The sequence below is a fragment of the Culex pipiens genome, chromosome 2 (genome assembly GCF_016801865.2).
Source record: "Culex pipiens pallens isolate TS chromosome 2, TS_CPP_V2, whole genome shotgun sequence".
NCBI lineage: Eukaryota > Metazoa > Arthropoda > Insecta > Diptera > Culicidae > Culex > Culex pipiens.
Genome location: NC_068938.1, coordinates 72,764,646 through 72,778,477, shown reverse-complemented (window position 1 = coordinate 72,778,477; position 13,832 = coordinate 72,764,646). Strand labels below are relative to the sequence as shown.

The 13,832-nt window shown below is 34.3% G+C and overlaps 1 protein-coding gene across 1 annotated transcript in view; it reads left to right on the top strand.

Moving 5' to 3' along the window:
- The window catches only part of LOC120422954 (galactosylgalactosylxylosylprotein 3-beta-glucuronosyltransferase S), a 29,181-nt gene extending 20,712 nt beyond the window's left edge, over positions 1-8,469 (top strand). Inside the window, exon 5 of the mRNA XM_039586543.2 lies at positions 6,998-8,469. Coding sequence (XP_039442477.1) covers positions 6,998-7,059 — 62 coding nt within the window. The 3' untranslated portion in view covers positions 7,060-8,469. The remainder of the gene's footprint in view (positions 1-6,997) is intronic.
- Positions 8,470-13,832: the final 5,363 nt, after the last annotated feature.

Genomic DNA, 13,832 nt, shown 5'->3' with positions numbered 1-13,832 from the left:
TTTGCTTTTTTTCCTTAACATTTTAAATTTTGTAAAAAATGAGACTCATTTTCCAACTCGTGATGTTTCGGGAATTATTGATTAGTTTTCAATGTGAGCAACTCTCTACGGAATCGGCTGACTTCGACCATTTTTATTTTTTTTGTATATTTTTTATTTTGCTCAAACTTTGTTGGGGGCCTTCCTTCACCCATATAGCAGCTTTCCATACAAAAAAATGGTACGTAAATATTCGAAAATCTGTAACTTTTGAAGGAATATTGAAGGCAAAGTTGTAGATAATGTTGAGGACTACTCAGGAAAAAATAGGCAAACGAAAAAAAAATATTTTTGATTTTTTGAGATTTTTTGATATGTTTTTTTAGGGGACAAAAATCCGCAACTTTTGCCGTCGAGTTATGAATTTGAAAAAAATAGTGGATTTTGGAAAAATCGAAACTCATGAATAAATTAGTTTTGACATTTTTTTTAAATGTAGACTTGAATTTGAATGTTTGATTTCATCGAAATATTTGCAGTTTTCGATTTTTAAAAGTAGTGGACCATGGATGACAATTTCTGAAAATATTTTTTGATGAGTTCAGAAAATTTGCTACAACATTGTCTAAGAGACATTTGTATATGGGTCATTCCACCTGAAGTGTGCAAGAAAAAATGCAAATTTGAAAATTACCATCTCCGATTCTGCTCAAATTTGGCAGAGCTGTTGAGACTATCAAAACATGCAAAAATCCCGAATTTCATCCAAATCGGACCACCCCCTCCATTTTTGTACCCTCCCAAAAAATCGACTTTTTGGCGATTTTTGAGCGAAACCCCTATCTTCAAACGACGATAACTCAGGAACCACATATCTTAGAGGATCGGTATTAGACTCAATTTTGAAGGAAATTGGACGTAGAATCCATTTCTGTGATCAAAATTGTTTTCTACCTGTATTGCGCAATTGAAAACTTTAAATGGCCGTATCTCAAAACAGCCCTATTTATTTTTATTTTTTGAATTTGACCTCACCATCGTATTCCCCGTCCGATTTTACATAAGAATCACTTATCGACAGAAAGGAATATGTTTCGTTCCAGAGATATCGAATTTTAAAGTTTTGAGTATTTGAGATTACCTAAATTAGCTACGCTCGCCGCCTCTGCTAGAAGCACTAAGTCGTGCTTATGAATAATTACTACCTGGTGTTCTGTAAGATGAATTATTTTTATAATTTTATACGATTTTGAGATAATCAATATCTTGAACAATCTATTTTTAGTTTAAGGAATATTTATTGGGTAATTTTCAATGCACTGATCTTCATGATCTCAGTGTCATTAAACCATATTAAGTAAAATTTGAACTTTCAATATTTATTTGCAAACGCTACAGAGTTTTTACAATACAATTTTCAAAAAAAAATCATTTTTCTATTATTTTTATATTTTTCATGATTCCTCATTTCTTCCCACTTTATCAAATTATTTCTTTTATTTGAAGTGAGAACAAATGTAGAGCTGGCTGTGGTAGATGAAATAACTTTCATGGGGTCTAGAGCTATTGCCATGTGCGGTAGCGAAATAGTGCCATTCAGCAAAAACCCCAAAATCTGCCTTACGGTTTGAAAGGTTTATCATATTAAACCGATTTTAATATTGTGAGCCAGTTTCATCTGAATAATTGATGATTCTTTTCGATTCTGTTACATGTGGACAGCAGCTTTATCGTCGTTCAAGATTTCTAAATGATTGACAAACAAAAAAAAGATTATTGTTCGGACGGTGTCGAAATCAACACAACTGAATTTGATCTTAATCAGATAATAAATCAGATTAATCTTTGTGATTTACTTACATTTTTCAGTTTTATACTTTCCAGAAATCCTCCTCCTTAATCATGCTTCACGAGTGTTTTATTCATAATATTTAACACGATAATGTATCGTACACTTTTTCTTAAGTGTTACTTACAAGATCAATTGCAATTTCCTGCTAGCTCTGCTGGAATTCCATGCTTGAACTCCATTGGGCAAGCACAGAAATTCACTGTATACTATTTTTTAATTTAAGATTATACAGCAGTTTCCTACAGTGGTGTACATTCAATATTTGCCTATTTTGCTAATGATTATTTGGGATGAAATCTTATTTCAATAAAAGCAGGTAGCAGTTATTGATCAGCACGACTTAGTGCTTCTAGCAGAGGCGGCGAGTGTAGCTAATTTAGGTAATCTCAAATACTCAAAACTTTAAAATTCGATATCTCTGGAACAAAACATATTCCTTTCTGTCGATAAGTGATTCTTATGTAAAATTGGCCGGGGAATACGATGGTGAGGTTAAATTTAAAAAATAAATAGGGCTGTTTTGAGATACGGCCATTTAAAGTTTTCAATTGCGCAATACAGGTAGAAAACATATTTTAATCTAAATTTTGATCACAGAAATGGATTCTACGTCCAATTTCCTTCAAAATTGAGTCTAATACCGATCCTCTAAGATATGTGGTTCCTGAGTTATCGTCGTTTGAAGATAGGGGTTTCGCTCAAAAATCGCCAAAAAGTCGATTTTTTGGGAGGGTACAAAAATGGAGGGGGTGGTCCGATTTGGATGAAATTCGGGATTTTTGCATGTTTTGATAGTCTCAACAGCTCTGCCAAATTTGGGTAGAATCGGAGATGGTATTTTTCAAGTGCTGTTCCGCTTCAGATGGAATGACCCATATTAGACATCTGGTTGCTGCGACTTGAAGAAAAATAAACAGGAAAAACTGCAAATATTTTTCTGAAATCAAACTTTTGGTGACTATACTTCAATCTATATCTTGAAAATCTGTAATGTTACTTTACATATAAAATGAGGTCAATAAAATTTATGTATAAAATTTGGATTTTTTCCAAAAACCATTATTTAAGGGGTTTTATACATGTCGGCAAAAAGTCAGTGGTTAGTATGAGCACACACATCAACCTATTTTTAATTCTTTTTTCATGGCATTAAAATATACATTTTCACCTACTTTCAAAACAATTTTGAAGATATTTGATTGCATCTATGCCGAGATAAAATTATTTAAAGTTAGCAGTTTCAAAAAACGGGTGCCACGATATCTCAACACTGTCTTGACCAAATCGGCTCAAAATTTTGGTGAAGACTCGTTAAACCGATTCCGTGTGCATGACGAAGCCCGATTTTCAAAAAGTTTATTTAAAAAAAAGATAAAAATATTTTTGTGTTTTTCATATAAAAACCGTTAGTTTTTGATTTTTGTATTTTTTTAAAAAGCTAATTTTAAAAATTGGGCTTCGTCATGCACATGGGATACATCTTGAGAGTCTTCACCTCAAATTTCAGCCAATTTGGTCCATCCCATCTCGAGATATCGTGGCACCCGTAAATCAACTCGGGGTTTAGAGAAAAACGCCAACAAAGTTTGACAGCCCGCTTTGCGCATAGCAAAATTTTGAACTTAAATCGTCTCTTACTCAGTTTAATCATGCAATATCTTCATGAAACTTTCAGGAGTGATTAATAATCATCTTCTGAGTGGATTTATCAAATATTCTCTTTAAAAAAATCATAACTCGGCGGCAAATTCTTTGACCATACTTCTGTATGGCTCAAAAGTTGCGATTTTTTGTCCCCTAAACTGCCGTTCTACGCATAATTGTCCCATGTCATTTTTTGACGATTCTGACTTTTTATCATTTTTAAGTTCAGTTTTACGTAAACTTTCAGAAAAACACATAAAATCTAGTGCTTTGTTCAGAAAATCATTGAAAACAACACAACGTCTGTTTGTCCCATGGTTGAACTTCTACGCATAATTGTCCCGCCAAGTATTTTCGATGTCCGGGTACTTAGCCGAATGGTTCAGCGATCTGCTTTTCAAGCAGACGATCAGGGATCGAATCCCGCCCGGTCACCTCGCCACCGATTTTTCGGTGGCAACTTGAACCCCGTGCTCCCACTGGGAGCATCAGATACACGGTAATTAATTACCACACACACACACACACCGCTCCCCCTACTACAACAACTAGCGGTGGGTGAGTGGGGAATGGACGGGAAGATGACCAACCAACCACACCGCAACGAGTGAAGGAAGGAAGAAAGACTCTTCTAACAAGACCCCCAGGAGATCATCAACATCCATCAAGACGAAGAACAATAGATCTCGGATCTATAAATAGACGCACGGCTCCCTGATGGCAAGGCCGATTGAGCCAGTTAGGGTATAGGTTAAGATAGAGGACAAAGAATTAAAAAAAAAGTATTTTCGATCACGAAATCATGAGTTTTACGAAGCATTTTATCTTGTTTACCTGTTTACCTGCAAGAAGATTACAAACAAGGGTAATATAATGTTAACCGGGGTGATTAGGGACATATAGGGCGAATAGAGACCCACGGGACAATTATGCGTAGAAACACAGAAATCAATCGAATAATTTCAATCACGTTTTTCTCAGTTGCCCTTTTTTGAACATGGGACAATTATGCGTAGAACGGCAGTAAAGCGTATAAAAAAAATCTCAAAAATAAAAAAAATACGGATTTCGGGAAAGTGGGTTTTAGTAAAAAAAAGTTACTCAAAAATTGGCAATTTTTTCCGTGTACCTATTTTTTACTGAATAGAGTTATCTACGTGCGCATGTATTGCGTGTACATACACAAAAAAGATTGAGGTTGAATTTTGTACCAACTAGCAAAACAAATGGTGCGCTAGTGTGCGTGAGATCGGGCTTAGATAACTCTATACTGCCATTCTACGCATAATTGTCCCATGTTCAAAAAAGTGCAACTGAGAAAAATGCGATCGAAATTTTTCGACCGACTTCTGTGTTTCTACGCATAATTGTCCCGTGGGTTCCTATTCGTCCTATGTGTCCCTAATCGCCCCAGTTAGCAGTTTATCACCCTTATTTGTGATCCTCTTGCTATACAACAGGTAAACAAGGCATAATGCTTAGTAAAAATAATGATTCCGTGTAAGAAAATACTTGGTGGGGCAATTATGCTTAGAAGTTCAACGATGGGACAAACAGACTTGGTGTTATTTTGGATGAGTTACCAAATTTTATGTGTTTTTCTTAAAGTACACATCAGACTAAACTTAAAAATGGCATAAAGTCAAAATCGTCAAAAACTGACATGGGACAATTATGCGTAGAACGGCAGTATAGTCCTCAGCAATAAGGGTTTGTTCAAATATTACGTCCAGAGATTTTCGGGATTTCAGACACCCCTCCCTCCTCCCTGTCACGCACTTTTCCCTTTCTTTAACATGTGCTGTCACAAACCCTAGACACCTCCCCCCCCCCTCCCCTTATTCGTGGACTTAATTTTTGAACGAACCCTGACTACAACTTTGACCAAGACAAAAAAAATCCTTCAAAAGTTACAGATTTGCCTTGATTTTTTTTTTGAAAAATTAGGAATTAAAAAATAATTCTAATTCTGTTTAATTCTGTTTCTATTTCTAATTCTAAAGTCCACGTGGTTTATGGATGGTCCCATGAACAATTGCCAAATTGTATGGAGAATTGTATGGATGATGATGCAAAATGCTTATTTTAGTCAAAGGGAAATAATTCAAAGGGTCTCAATAAAAAAAAATATATCTACCTACCGTTTTTTTTCTGGATATTTTCTCTTCAGTTTTATTTTCCACAAAATTGAAAAAATAGTAATTCGACGTCGTCGTGCTATCTTGTCGCACCCGCCATTTTGACGTTCCGAGAAAAACGCGTTTTTATGTTTGACCTTGAATATTCAAAAATGAGAGCACGCAATGTAAACAATAACAAACACGTTTTGTTTGGCTCACCATTCTGTGCATTGTCCCAAAGTTTGGTTGAAGTTGGTTGCTGGAGTTCCGAGTTATAATTACAAATGTTTACGGTAGTCTAGCTTGTACGTGCGACAAACGCATCCTGACTTTCCTGGCCTGAAATCCCTTTGGCCTTTTGTCGCACTTACATCAACTTTTATGGAGTGACAAGATAGCACGACAAAATTTGAAACTACTTTCATATATAAAGTGACAAAAATGCACGGAGTTTTTTCGGTTTTTGTTGAAAATCTCAGGATTGAAATCGAATTTTGGGGATCTGTGAAGGTCAAAAGGTGAGGCTTAGTGAGCTGCACAAAATGGCGTTCTTAACTCAATTTGGCCCAAAATGCACGTACGACAAGTTAGCACGATGGCGACGAATTGTTAGAAAATCGTTTTTTGAGGAAAACTGTAATACTCAGTAACGATTTTGATGACAATCTAGAGTACTTTTTCCAAGACTTTTTCTATAGTTAGCTTGAAATTTCAAAAAATCGACCCACTCCAAATATTTCTTCGAAATAGCTTGTTGATGTTTACATTTTGTAAAAAGGATGGTTCACAAATTCTTGATATGCTTGTTATTCATAACATTTATCTCAAAATATTATTTTTAACTGTTTTGCTTGCACGATTACGTTTGCATGTTACAAACATATTTTTATAAACCAAAACTAGCTAAAGATTTTTATTTTCAGCTTTTTTCGCCTTTCTTTTCCGAACCGTGACTAGAATTCAGTAAATCCAGTAATTTAGCAATTCTCTAGTTAGTTTGCTATATGTCATAGCCACTGCTAACAAAGCCATTTTTTATTGGTGTTTAATCAATCTACGAATAAAAATCTGATTGTGAAAATGTTTTAAATTGTTTTTTTTTGTACGCCGTTAAAATTTTCTCAACTTAAAAATGATAAAATAGTTAGTTTGTTTTAGAGTACAACTGCAAATATGTGATGGAAGTCGTCGTGGCTGATCCTAAATGTTTTGTTAATTCAAAGACGTCTTTTACGAATTTACGTCAATTTTGGAGTTATGAGAACACACTCTTAAAGTTGGCAAACTTCATCATTCGGTCCTGTCTAAATATTTTTGAAAAATTCCAAGTGCACTTTTTCGAAGAAAAAAAAAAGTCGTGATCTGAACTTAATTGTTAATTTTTCATTTTCCTTTATTCCAGGTACCGTGGCGCAAATCACCAAGGACGGAAAGTCCAAGTCGCTGCTTTCCTGGTTTAGTTAATTTTCCTTTTAAGGTCCTAGCCGATGATGCAGTACTCTTTGAAAAATCCAGCAAATGTTTTACGCGCAAGAAAGCAATACAATGACAGCTACTGAACACGAAACTTTACGAGGACGACATTAGTTACAAAAGAAGATAATTAATCTCAGCGTAGGTTTGAGTTTGTTAAAAAAAAATGTTACCAATTAAACATCTAGAACAGGAACAGCACTGCATTGCATCAACGATCAGAACAAACTAATGGAACTTGCTTTAAAATCCGCGATTTCGTGGATTAAAAATATAGTGATTATCACGCACATAAAAACAGTTTACCATAATGACTCATGTACATGTAACTCATACCCATCGCCATCAAGCAAGTAACTATTGAAAAAGCGATCAAACGCCGTGTGCACTTTTTGAGATTATCACATCACACACACACACAGAGACAGACACGCACTGAGAAAAGTTAGGCCGCAAAATGATAGAGAAAAACCCTTAATTTGTAAGAGTTGAGAGAAGAAACACGCAAAACACTCATCTCGTTTTAAGTTTTTTAGCTTAGCTTTGTGAAACCATAAACCGTCACACTCCCGTTGGAACTACTAAGACAGCCTCTAGGATAGGAAATTAAACTAGAACAAATCTTGAGATGGAGAGAAGAAACGAAATAGTCCTAAGTTGCAACAGAGTAAGGAACACTTCCACGCAAATGATTTAGTGTTTTTCTTTTGTTTAGTTTGCTGTGATATTAGTTTAGTGTTCGCACAAAACAGAAATAAAAAGTTTAAGAATAAAAAGGTCGATTTTTGAAATCAGTTGTGAACGGTTAGTGTTTGGTTGTAGCGAGGTTTTTATTTATTTTATCGGCTCACTCAAACTGCTTAAATAATACTTTTTAAACCGAACAAAAAAAAAGGAAAAGAAAAAATGTGATCAAGCCAACTTAGAACGATTGCACTAGTCAAAGCAGATCGTTTGACTAAAAACAAAAACAAACCGGAACCCAATCGGCCATTCAACGTTTGTAAGCCAGACAAGAAGTATTAGTTAGTCTTCCGTTGTTGTCGCAGCGCGCACACAACGCTTCGAAAGCGAAATCAGAACAAAAGAATTGAACATTTCCAAACGCAAACAAAATGAATCACTAACATCTCGTTGTCTGAAAATTGTATGCAAATCTACTACACTACAACTACTCCTTAAAAAAACGAACAAACGTGTATATCTCCTCCTCGTCTAAAATTACTTCACTTGGATGTCTCGATTGGTTCTTGATATTAAACAGAAAACTTTAAATCTAGGTTTGTGAATAGTTAGTACGTATGGATAAGAATCTGTTTTTTAGCATTTTAAATCGCTTTGTAACTTTATGAGGATGATGAAAAAAGGACGAAATAAAGGCAAGTCACGTTGCTAAAACAATTTTGTTCGTTTATTTTAATTCCCGTCCCGAAATCAAACCAAACGCGAAGGTAAGTATTTTCATATTTGTTCGAATAAACGGAAAAGTCCGTTTCCAATACAGAATAATCTCTCGCGGAAGCATTGTAATCTTGCACGCTGTCGCTCACTCTCTCGTCTTTTTAGCGGCTTCTCACCGAGTTCTAGGGTTACCGAAACCGTTTGGTGATTGATTTTTATGGCGCGCTGTGCCATAATCTATGCACTTGAGAAAATTGAAACTCTCTCATCTCTTAAGGTTGAGCCTAAGACCCAAGACCCCTATTGTTATACGAACATTTTATTTAGTGCGTTTGTGATTCAAATTTTTCTGTGTTTTGATGAAGTCCTTCCTATATCGTCGTTGATCGAAAGGCACGCTGCCGTGCGGGTCGCAGATATTATCTGACAAAGACCTCCCCATAGCATCGTAGCTCGGAGGGCTCATGCGGTGTCGTCAGAAATGGAACTATAAACTCCATGTCTGAAAAGTCTGCAAAGTCGAGAATTGTACTGATTTATATTCCTACCCTTGTTGAACAGCAGGCTTCTTGGGAGGGCGCCGGTATTGACGAATAAACTATCAATCTTCAGGGGTTAAACAGTTAACGGATAGTTGGCTCCCACAGATTTTTTTTATTCATTGTTTAACTTCAGCTGATCTCTAGTAGCATTTTATTTGGCAGTCAACCATGCTAATGTTCATGCTCACTTAAAAACTAATGTTTAGACAAGCCTATGCTTACAAGTTTTCTCTGATTTGCTACTATTTTACCATTTTTTCTTCATTTTATTCAATTATAATTCAAAACATGAATAAACAGTTTTGCAGACCTTTAAAATATTATGGAATCAAAAAATTCATTTTAATTTCAAGACCAAATGCCAAAACAAGTTTGAATATTTTGGTGTTTCTAGAATTCTACTATCAATGGAATTTGCAGTCTCTTTCAATGTTTACTTCAATAATTTTTTATTCTGGAAGTTTTCTCCAACCAAAATTCCTGTAATATCAATTCAGCGAATATCGACTGTAATTTTATTTTTACAATAATATTCGCTGTAATTCGATCATCATAAATACATTAATTTATTAAAAAGAAAATACCTATAGTCCAGATTCGATTATTCTAAGTTTCGATTATCCGAAGGCATGTAGAGCCATTCCAGCTCAAATCAGGATTTTTTCTGGTACTTTTGTACCCGACCCCCTCCGATTTCAATGAAACTTTGTAGACATGTTATCCTAGGCTTATATAAGTCATTTTTGTGCATATGGAGCAAATAGTACTCGAGAATAACATTTGAGAAGGGCTTAAGGTTGTTAAATATTTTTGTAATTTGTAATTTAAAAATTACTGTATCTCGAAGCCGTTGCGTCTTTTAAAAATGTGGTCAAAGACAAACTTGTAGGAAATTGAACGGGCTTTCTGAAAAAAAAAAAAAAAAATACACTGAAACAAAAATACACGCCACATCTATGAGATTTTTTGATTTTTAAGTCTAAAACTTAAATTTGAAGGTGATGTCACGATTTTTTTTCGTTCAAAATTTTTGAGGAAATAGCCTAAAATGTTACTAAGGCTGGTACAAATATTTTTTAAAGTTTTTGTCACCCCCCCCCCCCCCCCCCTTCAAAATTGGCCCGAAAAATCAGAGGGCAAAAAAAAAATTACAATAAACTTCAAAATTTCAATGAAAATTCAAGTGCAACCAGCTGAAATCAAATTAAAATACATTCTTCTGCCTTTAAAATCATTTTTAGCATGTTTGGGTTTATTAAAAAATCTCAAGTTTTTTTGAAAATTTTCGATGCAAAATCTTTTTTTTCGATACAATTTTTGTTTTTGTCAGATCTTAGATTTTTTGAAAACTAATGATTGCAAAACAACTGAACTAGTGTAAAATGCATTTTAAAACTTTTTTTTCATTTAAATGTGAAGACTATGCTGCCGCTCTAATCTAGTCCGTCCCATATGTATTTTTGTCAAAATTGAGATAAACTTGTCAAAAGTATTAATTTTACATGTACTTTTAGGCTATTGAATAAAAAAGTAGTGTTTGTTTTAAAAAATCCAAAATAAATATGACTTTCGTGCTGTCCCATATGCAAAATAAAGGCAAGTCAGTTCCTCATATCGAAATGTCTCGCAAATCGTTTAAATGGCTGCGAAATTATTTGAAATCTACAGAGTATGTTTTTAATAGAACGTATAACTTGAAAATATCATTTATTGTTCATTTCTGAAGAAATAGTTGAAGACTTAAAAACAAGATACTCCAAACCTTTAGTGACTTTTTTCCTTGGAAATGTACAACTACGGAAAGAAAATATAAAATACATACCGTTATTAACCACAAAAATAGTTATATTTTTTCTTGAATGAATAAGTTTGATCTTGGTTCTGGGAGAGACTCCACCAACGATAAGCGTAGTTTTTAAAATTATTTTCCAGAGCTTAGCAGTTGAGAATTTGCCTCTGTAATATATTTCCAATTTCCTGGTGTCGTTGCAGATCACATTTTTATATCCAGGAACTTTATTAAATACATTATTTAAAGCAAATAAATCTGAAATAAACATTTTTTTATAATTATTTACTTAGAAAACTACCAAAACAAACCTGGAAATGACAGTTGAACCAGGTTGAAACTGTGTTGTAAATGTTCAAGCCTACCTTGATATCATAACTGACTTGCCTTTATTTATGGACAAATAAAGTCAAGTTGGTCTCTTGCTGTAAATTTCTCAAATTTACTTCCAAATTATCAATTTTTTTAATCAAATTTATGGTACTTGCGTTTTTAAGACTGATATTGAAATAACAGTATAAATAATTATATAGAAATATTTAGATTAGAACGGGAAAAATGGTGAAACTTTTTTTGGGTTTCCCACAGCGTTATCTCAGCACTCACTTTTTACATATGGGACGGACCAGATTAGAGCGGCAGTATGGCTTTTTATTAAAATTTTTATATTTTTTTATTTTTTGCCCCCCCCTTGACCTCGGCCAAGGCCGAGGGACAAAAACTTTTTTTAATATTTGCATCGGCCTAAAAGACTGACGAAAAATGCAGGATGGTATTTCTCTCCTAAAAAAAATACAAAAATCATTTACTAAATCTGTTTTTTGAAAAGTGGTCTAAACCTCAAAATTTTAAAAACCGGTAGTGGGAATCGATTCTCCAGACAATTTTACATAAAGGTCTCCGTATTGACCATTCCTTGGGAAAATACAGCGGGTTTAAAAATAAAAATGTTGAAAAAAACGGGATTTTTTGTGGTTTTTGACAATTTCTATATGACAGACTTGGTTTTTCAGTCTCGTAAATATTTTTAACGGAAAGCTCGTCCAATTTCCCATAAGTTTGCCTTTGACAGCATTTCAATTGGATGTAAGGGCTTACAGATATAAGCTTAATTACATTGCTTATAACTGAAAATAGAATATTTTTTTCAGTGTGGTAGAAACCAGGATGGTAAATTTTATGACGTAAATATAAAAACGATATAAATTAAAAAGCTGTCAAAGGCAAACTTATGGGATATTGGACGAGCTTTCCGGTAAAAATATTTACGAGACTGAAAAACCAAGTCTATATGAATAGAAAATGCCAAAAACCACCAAAAATCCCGTTTTTTCAACATTTCTATTTTTAAAACCGCTGTATCTTCCCAAGGATTGGACATAGAACAATGGTCAATATGGAGACTTTTATGTAAAATTATCTGGGGAATCGATTCCCACTACCGGTTTTTAAAAATTTTGACGTTTAGACCACTTTAAAAAAAAAACAGTTTTAGTGAATGATTTTTGTATTTTTTTTAGGAGAGACATACCATCCTGCATTTTTCGTCAGTCTTTTGGTAACATCTTAGGGTATTTCCTCAAAAAACCTTCAACATCACCTTCAAATTTAACTTTTAAGCTTAAAAATTGAAAAATGACATAAAAGTGGCGTGTATTTTTGTTTCAGTGTATTTTTATCAGAAAGCCCGTCCAATTTCCTACAAGTTTGTCTTTGACCACTTTTTGATACGATGCAACGGCTTCGAGATACAGTAATTTTTAAATTGCAAAATACTAAAATATTTAAATACCTTAAGCCCTTCTCAAATGTTATTCTCGAGTACTATTGGCTCCATATACACAAAAATGACTTATATAGGCCTATGAAGACATGTCTACAAAGTTTCATTGAAATCGGAGAGGGTCGGGTACAAAAGTACCAGAAAAAATCCTGATTTGAGCTGGAATTGCTCTGTGTAGGACTTCGGATAAACTTTTTTTTTATTTTCTTCAAACAGCACATTTGAGTTCTGCGGCCCCATTTTAGTCAAATTTCAATGGTTGATTGCCTGTAAAATTTAAAAAAATGCATTTTTTTTTTCAATATTCTATCCCCGCCATTTTGGGCGCCATCTTGGATTTATAAATTCTAAATCATTTTAGAGTAGTTTAAGGGTCATAGTAGAGCTCAACAATCAAAAATAAGACAACGAAAAAAAATGTTTTTCTGTTTCGATTATCCGAAGTGAAATTTTGCCAAGGCCTTCGGATAATCGAGTCTGGACTTTATTACATTAAACTTGGAAAGGCAAGTATTCGTTGCTTTTTGTGATAACTTGATGATATTTGTTTGTTTGCTCTAAAATCACGTTTTAGACCAGTTTTGAACACGCTGTATTTTTTTTTAGGAGCAAGCTAGCACCATTTTCTCTTGGGCAAAGTTGTAGAGTACCTTCCAGAGCATCCGAAATATGAATCCGGTTTAATATGACGTTAAACGTGATTTTATAAAAATCAAAATAAATAGAAAAGATTCCAAATTTCCATACAAAAGTGAATTGCTTTGCGCAAAGTGAGGACTAAACCAATCGTTCCCAAACTTTGGGGAGTTATTCAGAACCAAAATGAACTGAAAAAGTGCTGTGCTGGAAAATCGATTTTGATATTACACCCTACACAGCAAAACATCCGATTGTAAAATCGCATGCAAAAGCATGCACATCACCTTTGTGAGAAAAAGCATGTAATATTGTATGAGAAAACGTGTACACAAAAAGCATGTGCCCAAGAAAAAAAAAGATTTTGCACACTCCAAAAATAACATCAATCTGGTGTGAGTCATCTCGGCTATCTCACCGTCTACGTGTTTCAACGCCAATACGGTGTATGGGGAACATACAGATACATCGGTGTTAATCCTAATTATTTCACAGTGGAAAGATAGCCGAGAGGGTTGGGGCGCGGACTTGGTTATCAGGAGGTAACTCTCACCAGATTGTTGTTATTTTTGGGGCGTGCGAAATCATTTTTTTTTTCTTGCCTACATGCTTT